The sequence below is a fragment of the Crassostrea angulata genome, chromosome 1, assembly GCF_025612915.1.
Source record: "Crassostrea angulata isolate pt1a10 chromosome 1, ASM2561291v2, whole genome shotgun sequence".
Taxonomy (NCBI): Eukaryota; Metazoa; Mollusca; class Bivalvia; order Ostreida; family Ostreidae; genus Magallana; species Magallana angulata.
Genome location: NC_069111.1, coordinates 1421986 through 1432719, shown reverse-complemented (window position 1 = coordinate 1432719; position 10734 = coordinate 1421986). Strand labels below are relative to the sequence as shown.

At 37.4% G+C, this 10734-nt stretch overlaps 2 protein-coding genes and 1 pseudogene across 2 annotated transcripts; 1 reads left to right on the top strand and 2 right to left on the bottom strand.

The window, feature by feature from the left end:
* Positions 1-285: 285 nt before the first annotated feature.
* On the bottom strand, positions 286-3419 carry LOC128175540 (uncharacterized). The gene is made up of 2 exons (XM_052841263.1): positions 627-3419; positions 286-409 (listed from the first exon to the last, which is right to left on the bottom strand). Exon 1 carries the CDS (start codon positions 3300-3302, stop codon positions 945-947), a length of 2358 nt encoding a protein of 785 aa, XP_052697223.1. The 5' UTR covers positions 3303-3419; the 3' UTR covers positions 286-409; positions 627-944.
* Positions 3420-3480: 61 nt separating this feature from the next.
* Positions 3481-7608, bottom strand: LOC128175517 (uncharacterized). The gene is made up of 2 exons (XM_052841211.1): positions 7397-7608; positions 3481-7179 (listed from the first exon to the last, which is right to left on the bottom strand). The coding sequence occupies exon 2, from the start codon at positions 7027-7029 to the stop codon at positions 4105-4107; it is 2925 nt and encodes a 974-aa protein (XP_052697171.1). The 5' UTR covers positions 7030-7179; positions 7397-7608; the 3' UTR covers positions 3481-4104.
* Positions 7609-9261: 1653 nt separating this feature from the next.
* Positions 9262-10505, top strand: LOC128175577 (uncharacterized; annotated as a pseudogene).
* Positions 10506-10734: the final 229 nt, after the last annotated feature.

Genomic DNA, 10734 nt, shown 5'->3' with positions numbered 1-10734 from the left:
CACTCACACCCTCAAGCAGCTTTAATAAATTTTAAGTATTCTTAGTGATCATACCATCTCAGTTACCTATTGTTAATTTGGTTGACCAAAAATAACAAATATAAACAATACACATCTTTTTGTATAATATAAATTAAATTTGTTTTAAAAGTTACCAATTTTTCCATGCTTCATAATTTAAAAATAGATAGTGAATTTGTTAAAAACTTAGAAAATAAAGCAGGTGAATTAAGTATCGACCTATTTAACCATGGATCGGACTATATGTACCAAGTATTGAACAACTATTCTGCCTGGTGCAGGCAGATAGCTAACCTTGCACAACGCACAACGCAAACAAAAGTCACACGGGTTTCATAGTTTATTTTGTGTGGAAAACGTTGCCGTCGTGAATAATATTGGTAAAAAACTACAACAAATAGAGATAACAAATTACTAAATAGGAAAATATAGAACCTTACTTCATACATAGAAAAAATATGTAAATTACTTTAAAGACCATAATGGCGTGCCATACTTTTGAGAATGTTTTATCTGCATAATAAAATTTCCATCTGTAACTATACTTCAAAAATACAATTAAATACTGACAGATTTAAGCAATAACTTCAATAAAAAAGACTTACTTAGTGGCTCGAGGCACGCATCTAACAAGATTGAAGCCGATAGACAAAGTGAGACCGGACTGGTCAGTAAGGCTGACAGGAAGTGAGTGATTGACCAGATATACGTTGTAGTTAACTTGTACCAAAAAGGATTACCGGATATACTAAACTCAGAGTGGTTAACTTGTACAAAAATATTTCTGAAGAATTTAAATTTTAAACTATAGACAGCACACTCCCCGTCTGATATGAAAATATCACTTAAATGCATAAACCGTACTCTGTTCACAAAAAGTTGTTCATGAAACTTTTTTGTAAATTGTCACAACACAATAAGCATTAAATGGAATGGCACAAAAATATAATTTCAGAAATTGGACGTACATATATACTCGACTGTCCATCTTTGATAACACGAACTTCAAGTTTGCGCACAAGTCCATCTTTGCTAGGAAACACTCTTTCAACAAGTCCTGTCGGCCAATGGTTGCGATGTGCATCACTGTCCTTCAAAAGAACGACATCACCAACTTGGATGTTATCTCGAGTGTCTTTCCATTTTCGTCGCACTTGTAGACTCTGCAGGTATTCATTTTTCCAACGACACCAAAATTTCTCCGCTAGAGACTGAACAAATTTCCACTGAATGTTATAAACTTCGCTGACACTGAGATTTTTAAAATCCTCGTTTGAATCAACGGTTTTTTGAGTAAGTAAAACAGCTGGAGACAAAACGCAAGGTGCTTCAGGGTCGGTGGATACAGGTACCAGTGGACGGGCGTTGACTATCGCTGTCGCTTCAGCCATAAACGTGCTAAGGACTTCATGGGTAATTCTTGTGTGCTTAGAATCCAGTAAGATTGAATCAATGATTCGTCTGATTACACCAATTAAGCGCTCCCAAGCGCCTCCCATGTGAGAAGAGAACGAAGTGTTAAATTTCCAAACTGCTCCTTGCAACTGTAAGAAGGATTTAATCGAGGGGTCTTCTACAAAAACAGCATTTATTCCAAGTTCACGAGTTCCACCAATGAAATTAGTCCCTCTGTCTGAATAAAACTCTTTCACTTTTCCTCTAATAGATGTAAAGCGACGTAAGGCGTTGATGAATGACGAAGTAGTCATCTCCTCAATTACTTCTATGTGGACACCACGGCATGATAAACACGCAAACAATACGGCCCATCGTTTAGAGTTCGCAGAACCACCACGTGTTCGACGCGTGACAACATCCCAAGGTCCAAAACAGTCGACACCAACGTAGGTAAATGGAGGACAAGGGGTAAGTCGTTCCTCAGGTAGGTCTGCCATCTTTTGTGAAGCAAGGCTGCCACGAAGTCGACGACACTTTACACAATCGGATAGAATGGAATACACAAGTCTTTTACAGCCCGTTATCCAATATCCTGCTGCTCTGATGGCCCCTGCGGTTAGATGGCGTCCTTGATGACGAATAACTTCATGGAAGTGGAGTACGAGAAGTTTTGCTATGTAGTTTTGATTTGGAATGAGGATTGGATTCTTCTCTCCCAGAGATAATTCAGGACTTAGTTTAAGTCTCCCTCCAACACGCAGAACTCCGAATGAATCAAGGAATGGGTCAAGTCGTGACACTTTGCTGTTTCTGGGAATTGGTTGGCCACTATTCAGGTTTTCTATTTCCTTACTGTACGACTCCTGTTGAATTTGTTTAATGATGAACATTTCGGTTTCTCTGTAGATATCTGGTTCGTCTTCACTTTCACTGCTCACTTGAAATTTATCTCTGACAAAACGTTTCAAAGTCTTAAAGGCCACAACGAGATTTTTCCAGGTTGAGAACTTAGCAAAACGACGGGAGTCAAAGACGATCTCAGTTGTAATTTGAGTTTTGCTAGAAATAACATCTTGGCGGATTTCTGTGTCAGTTTCAGGATTGATGAGAGGATAGACAGTTTTGATCAAATCCGAAGAATTTTTCAACCATTGAGGTCCAGTTATCCAGCGCTGTATAGATGTGGTAATTGCTGTATGTGAATATCTTGTTGCAACATCAGCTGGATTTTTGTCAGTTGAGACGTAAGACCACTGAGACGGAGTCGAGACTTTGTGAATTTTTTCCACACGGTTTGTAACATACACAAAAAATCTACGGGTTTTGTTACAAATGTAACCCAAGACGATTCTACTGTCAGTATAGTAATGAAATCGATCTTGAGGAATCTTCAAGTAGTCACAAACTGCTTCTCCTAACTCTGTGGCGAGAACTGCTGCGCACAGTTCGAGTCTCGGTATTGTGTGACCTTTCAGAGGTGCCAGTTTAGCTTTTCCCATTAGAAATCCAAGAGAAGTTTCTCCAAATTCATCTGTCACTTGAAGATATGCCACCGCAGCTATCGCATGTTCTGACGCGTCTGAAAAGACATGAACATCCACTTGATGAGCCAAAGAAATGGAAGTGGCTACAATCATTCGGGGAACTCTGAAGTTATTAACAGATTGTAATGAATCAATCCAGATTCGCCATCTTCTCAAATGTTCCTCCGTAAGTGGTTCATCCCAGTGACATCCAGGAGATACAAGTTCACGGTGTAGAATTTTTCCACTGATAGTGACTGGAGAAATAAATCCCATTGGATCAAAGATACTGTTCATTGTCGATAGAAGGCCTCTGCGGGTGTAAGGTTTTTCAGCATTAGAGATTTTGAACACAAACATATCACAGTTTAAGTCCCACTGTATTCCTAAACTGTGTTGTACAGGTAAGTTGCATATGTCTGCACAATGATTTAGTTCCTTCAAATCGCTTCCTAGGTCATCTATAGGAAATGATTTCATCACATTAACACTGTTTGAAGCGATTTTGTGGAGACGAATGTTTCCGTTGTTTTTTCAGTGTTGCTTGTGTTTTTCTCATCAGGTTGATTGCTTCTGATTCTGTAGCAAGCGACGTCAGTCCATCATCGACGTAAAAGTTGTTGTAAACAAATTTACGAACATCATCGTCACCAACAGATGATGCTTTTCGAAGTCCATAGGTGGCAACAGCTGGAGATGGTGTGTTACCGAAAACGTGAGCTTTCATTCGGTATTGTATTAAAGGTTTTTCAAAGTTGTTATCCTCGTACCAAAAGAATCTGAGGTAATCACGATGATCCTCATGAACACGAAATGCATAAAACATTTGCTGAATGTCACCACTGATAGCAATTGCATTTTCACGGAAACGCATGAGGATTCCAACAAGGTTGTTTGTTAAGTCTGGTCCAGACATTAACACACTGTTCAATGAAACGTCTTGAAACACAGCCGACGAGTCGAATACTCCTCGGATTTGATCCGGTTTTTTCGAATTGTACACCCCAAAAAGGGGTAAATACCAGCATTCCCCAGGTATGTCGGAAGGAGCAACTTCTGCTGCCCCACTAGCTAAGACTTTTGACATGAATGCAAAGAAGTGTTGACGTTTGTGATGATCTTTCTTTAAACTTGTGTTGAGGATCAAAACACGTTTCCAGGCCTATGAATAATTGTTAGGCATCACTGGTTTTGACTCCTTGAAAGGTAATGGTGCGGACCAAAAACCATCAGTGTCTTTGTGGAACTCTGCGTCCATAAGAGCTACAAACTTGCGGTCCTCAACAGAAGGTCCAATCTTGTTGTCAAATGGTGTTCGTATGAATATGTCATCATCATTGTCCTTGACATTGATATTGTTGTGACACACTGGAAAGGTGGTGCACCTTCCGTCATTAAGAATATGAGTTTTGTTTACATTCACTTCCTTTGGAGGATGAACTTTACCAATACAAATTTCACCAATGACGACCCATCCTAGTGGAAGACGTTGAGCAAAGGGTTGACCTTGGCTGCCAGTAATTTGGTCGCGCACATGATGTACATCGGGTAAGTCACGTCCTATGAGCAGTTCAACATTCACATTGCGATCTAGGGGTGGTATGAAAGGTGCAATGCATTGTAGATGCGGTTGTGATTGAGCGACTTTGGGAGTAGGTATTTCAAGATGCTCACTAGGAATGGAATCACATTCAATGACTTTCGGTAAGTTGAATGTAGTTGTACCATCCAAGGCTTTGACACATAATCCGTTCACACGGCGTCCAGCGACTGTCGTTACACCGGAGCATGACGTAAGAGTGTAGGGTTTATATTCTCCTGTAACGCCGAGTTGATCTATCAAATAAGGGGACACCAACGTCCGGTTGCTCTGGTCATCGACTGTCGCATAAACACGGGTAACTTTCGCAGGATTTGATTGACAAAACACGTCCACTAAAACGATCTTCCCGCATGAACGACTCCCATGTTTTCCTTCTTCATACTCCCCGCCATTGCTTAAGGCAGTTTTCGCTGTTGAGACTGGTGTAGGGGATTCGGGCTTTGAAGGACGACGATCAATGTGCATCGCTGTGACATGATAAGGATTATCACAAATATCACATTTAATGTCCGCTGTACAATTTTTGGACACATGACTTTGTGAGGCACAACATCGGAAACATAATTTCTTATCACGTAGAATGTTTTGACGCTCACGTAGTGATTTTCTTTTGAAGCCACGGCATTCGTTCAAAGAATGTCCAGCATTGTGTATGGGACAAAGTGTTGACGGAGTTGATGATACAATTTCAACTTTACGAGAAGTGACTGCGCCAGAAGGTCTAGGTTTGCTGTATGCCATGTTTGTGTTTGTGGACGGTTGACATACAAGTCCAGGATCGTTACGGATTTCACACATTTCACGGATGAACTCGACAAAAAAGGAAAATGGAGGGAATGCTACATCATTCCGTTTTTTATATCCAGCTGCTTGAGAGGTCCACTTGTCTTGTAGAGATATGGGTAGTTTGGCAACTATGGGTAGTACTCCAGTAGATGAATTGAAGTAGCTCAGACAAATTTCGTATTTTGGATTAGTCATCGCCGATTCAATTTCGGTGAGAATGTCCACGAGATCATACAATTTGGCATGATCTTTATTTGTGAGGGTTGGAAACGAGTGTAGTTTCTGTTTTAGAGCATGTTCCACCATCTCAGGTCTCCCATATTTATCGTTCAGTCTATCCCAAATACGCTTTACACCTAGGCTAGGATTGTGGGTGTTTGCGGAGCGCAGTGTGCGTGCAAACTTTGAGGACTCTGGACCCAACCATTTTACAAGTAAATCCATTTCCTCAAACTCTGTGACACCAAGTTCTAGTGTAACACTCCGGAATGAAGAACTCCAAGAATTGAAATTTTCTGGACGATCATCAAAGTTGGTGAATCTAGTGAGTATAAAATCCTTGCGTAGCAAAAACTTTGAAAAGTCGGCCATTGTCGAAGTGTTGTCGGTCCGTGGTGGTACTAGATTTGGAGCGGTAATTACATGAGGCAATGAATTTGTAGTAACACAAACTTGACGCATTGAATTCGAGGGAACGAACACTTGAGAAGCTGCATTCAATGGAGCACTCCGTTGATCAACTGAATTTGGAACACGCATCTGAGGCACTGAATTTGAAGGAACACTCATTTGAGACACTGAATTTAAAGGGACATTCACTTGAGACACTGAATTTTGAGAAGCACAGACTTGAGGCACTGAAATCGAGGTAGAACAAACTGGATTCACTGAATTAGAAGGCGCACACAATTGATGCATTTGATGAATTGGAATTGAAGGAACACAACCTTGATTAACTGCATTTAGATATCCCGGATGTCGGTCATCCGCCTCTGGAAGTTGAACACTGATTGGTGGATTCTGTTCAAAATATGGTTGATTTTGTTGAATGTGGCCATCCTCGGTATTTGATGGGTTATAGTCGTGTTTGGGGATAAACGCACTCGTCATCTGTTCCCTTGAGTAGATTGGAAGATCAATCTTTTCTTCTTCTGTGAAGTCCGCTTCTGCTGAGATGATTTCTTTCTCCTGTCTGACGATACTAATTTTTGTTTCGATATCAGTTTTTTGTTTTAAAAGCTCACCTTCTCTCTTGATCAGCTCTAGTTTCGCCCTTTCAGCTTGCGCTTTAGCTCTTTGAAAACTTGATACATTAGACGACACATGACTTAGTGTTTCAAGGAGTTCAAATTTGGTTTCCTTCAAATCATCACTTGTTCTTTTTACAATTGAAAAACATTTGTTCATTGAAACTTCTAATTCATTTAACAAGTTGACCGCCTCCTCTGTATTTTGAGAAAGTAGATATTTTTTATAGTCTTCACTAGCGATACAGAAATCTTTGAATTTCACAGAAATTAAACGTTCTACTTCTCTTATTTTGTGGAAGTCCTTTGCGCATGTTCCAGATGTTACAAGAGCATCCTCCACTTCCGCCCAGGTTTCATCGGTTTTTCTTTTCAGCTTTTCACACTGTTCGTTGAACATGACGAGGCCTTTCGGTGTGAGTTTCCTTATTCGTCGATCCGCAGCAGACATGCCAAACGAATTCACTAATTTTTTACTATTCTGCCTGGTGCAGGCAGATAGCTAACCTTGCACAACGCACAACGCAAACAAAAGTCACACGGGTTTCATAGTTTATTTTGTGTGGAAAACGTTGCCGTCGTGAATAATATTGGTAAAAAACTACAACAAATAGAGATAACAAATTACTAAATAGGAAAATATAGAACCTTACTTCATACATAGAAAAAATATGTAAATTACTTTAAAGACCATAATGGCGTGCCATACTTTTGAGAATGTTTTATCTGCATAATAAAATTTCCATCTGTAACTATACTTCAAAAATACAATTAAATACTGACAGATTTAAGCAATAACTTCAATAAAAAAGACTTACTTAGTGGCTCGAGGCACGCATCTAACAAGATTGAAGCCGATAGACAAAGTGAGACCGGACTGGTCAGTAAGGCTGACAGGAAGTGAGTGATTGACCAGATATACGTTGTAGTTAACTTGTACCAAAAAGGATTACCGGATATACTAAACTCAGAGTGGTTAACTTGTACAAAAATATTTCTGAAGAATTTAAATTTTAAACTATAGACAGCACAACAACTATACAATAGAAATTTAAAGTAACAAATTTTCTTCGAGCGAAACTTCAGAGGTTCTGAAAATTTGAATTTTTGAACTGCTATTAAAATTTGTTTTAATGTAAATCCTATAATTTATAAGGTAAATCCGTAAAACTTGTAAGGGTCGAAAGAAAAATGTTTTCATCATTAACCTTTGTCATTTAATTATGAAATTACTGTTAGCTTTTTCATCCGCGATCATATATAACATAAACTTTTGCTATTTTGCTATTTGTCAGTACTATTACCGATTTCTATACACATCAGATGTTTATTGTTTTGGTGTTAAACTATTACAGATGAAACCCCTATATTGATGTTGTTTTTTAAATCAACTGTAAAAAAAAATGATGACGTTTAAATTGGGATCCCTTTTACTTTTTTATGAAAGTATGTTACGATAAGATGATTTCAGCCCAATGTGAAACCGTTAAATGTAATATCGCTTCAGAGAAACTCTTAAAATCGGCTTTTTAAAGACAATGGAAGATAAGGGTCAGTGTTTCGTTTGCTGTTATCGGTCACCAGTGACGGAATTGAACATTTTGTAAACGATAAAAGAAGTAGATATGTAAAACACAAAAATGCTACGAATTTTACCAGGTCATCGAGTTACCAATGTGACCTATTGCAATTGGTCTTCGTCGGTCGTTTGTCGTGCATCGTCCGTTAATAACTCTGCATTTTTTACTTCTTTTAAGATAGAAATATATTTATAGAAATATATATAAATGAATTTATGATCATGTCACCTTATGCCTAGTTGCCAAGGCGTAATAATCAAAAGGGCAAAACTTTCAAAAATATTTTTTTCTCCTTAAACACATGTTAAAAATTATGATTTCAATAAAGCCTTCTACAAAAATTGTAAAATTCATCGGTCTTTGGTCAGGGGACAAGGCCTTATGGCGGGACACGTATAAACATATAGTGAAAACACATGAATTCTTAGAAAAATATTCCTCTTTACTCTCATGTTTCTCTGAGAAACAACTATGTGCATGGTTACGAAGTCCATAATGCCATCTACCCAAATTGTGAAAAATCTTCTCCACTTCCATATACATTTGAGAAAAATCTGATCATCGTTACGTGTGTAAAGGCAGAACAAATATATTATTTTATATTATTGTAAGCAGCTTCTCTATTTTTACTTATTTAACTTGATAAATTGTGTAAACCATCTCTCTCTCTCTCTCTCTCTCTCTCTCTCTCTCTCTCAAATTTCTCGTTTTTTTTACTCCTTTTCTTATTTGCAGGTAAACATAAAACATGTTCTCTAAATAATGACTAATTCATATATTTATCAATTTCTCATGTAAATTCGTAAATATGTTTGGCAAAATACTCATACAAGGTTTAAGGTTTTGCAACTCAAAGTCAAGTTTATTAGTTATTATGTCTATTATAAAGGGATTTAGTCTTGTTTTTCATTTTAAAGCTAATATACTTTGATGACCACAAATTTACAAATTAAATATTTGTTGAAAAAAGAAATAAAATATAAATTGAATATGTCTGAACATGAAATACAACGGGTTTCAGTCATTCAGTATTTTGATTGCTTGAAACCAGCAGCGGGGAGGAGTCATCTGACCATATCATTATATATAGCAGCGCGTTCTTATAATTTTAACCCATTCTAGGATACTTGAAGGTTTGGTCATTTTGAAGGAGAGAAGCACCTGACAATTTGTGTTGATAATTACTCAGATTAAGGTATGCAATGTCACTGATAAAATCAAATGTTATATTGTCAAAACTTAAACATGTATGTAGTTGTTTATGCTTTTAGTAATTGTCAAAATTACTTTAAAGTGATGATGTTTATTTAAATGAGAGAGAGAGAGAGAGAGAGAGAGAAACAAACAGATAGACTAGTTTAAAAAATCCAAAATGCTTAAATTTAACAAATTTACTTAAAGTTATTTAGCGTAGCTATATTGTAAAATCCAATTTATTTAAATCAGATAAAAAACTGGATATATTTTGGGAAAACGAATAGCTTTGATTACATAATGGTTATAGACATAGAACAAAAGAATAACCAAGAATTTTGATTACAAAATTGTTGATATATTAAGCGAATTTTCACTGTATTGTTTTAATTTGTTTGTAGAATATTTGATTGGCTGTAAAGAAGGTTTTTTGTATGATTCACATACCTACATTCTTTGAAACTTTCATTTATTTTGTCAGTTAGGCATGTATTGTTGTACATAAATCAATTTTATTGATAAGTATATCTATCTATACAGAAAAAAGAAATGGCAGAGTGGAAAAAAACATCGGGAAGTAAAATTCCGGATAATGCGATACGTGCCGGGTACGAGAAGGACGGAAAACCCTTGTTTATTGCCCGGGCAAAGATGGGAGGCGTATGGACCTCTGGAAAATGCGGATTTCACCTTTCAGGAGCTTAACGATGGCAAGGAATCCGTTTTCAAAGATTACGACGTTCTCGTATATCCGATCAGCGCCGTGGGATTCTTAGATTGGAAGCAAGCATCTGACGGAAAAGTCCCAGAAAAGGCCTTCAAAACGGACACAAACTTGTATGTGGGACGGGCCCGTATCAACGATGATCTTATTCCGTGTAAGATCGCCACATTCTCCCCCCACATGTGTGCTTACATGGGGGACGGCGGGAAAGAGCACAACACTAAAGAATATGAAGTCCTCTGTCATATCAAGTAGCTGGGAGGGACGAAAGAGAAAATATTTTGAGAAACGGACTGTCTTTGTCAATCACACAAATCAGACTCTACTGAATAAAAAGCACAGTTTTCTTGTATCTAAGTATTAAACATTATTTTGATTATAAAACTTTCAATGCTTCCTTCTCTTTAAATAAATGTATTACCTCACAAGTGTTTTTTTTTAATTTTTATGTTTATTTTTTTGTGAGTGTTTAATTTGTGTGTGTGTGGGAGGGGGGGCGGTGGCGATACTTTTATGCGGCAACATATATTATGTTTTAAATTTGATTAACATATGTATATTGATTGGTAAGCCTTTTTTTTATTTTATTGCATATAAAAGTACATATATGAAATTATCTAAGCTATATACGGCTTTTACATAAAGGCATTCAGGTAAC

Bases quoted from the DNA above. Each gene is read 5' to 3' on its own strand.
- LOC128175540 (XM_052841263.1), bottom strand. From the start codon at position 3,302: ATGTTTGTGTTCAAAATCTCTAATGCTGAAAAACCTTACACCCGCAGA.
- LOC128175517 (XM_052841211.1), bottom strand. From the start codon at position 7,029: ATGTCTGCTGCGGATCGACGAATAAGGAAACTCACACCGAAAGGCCTC.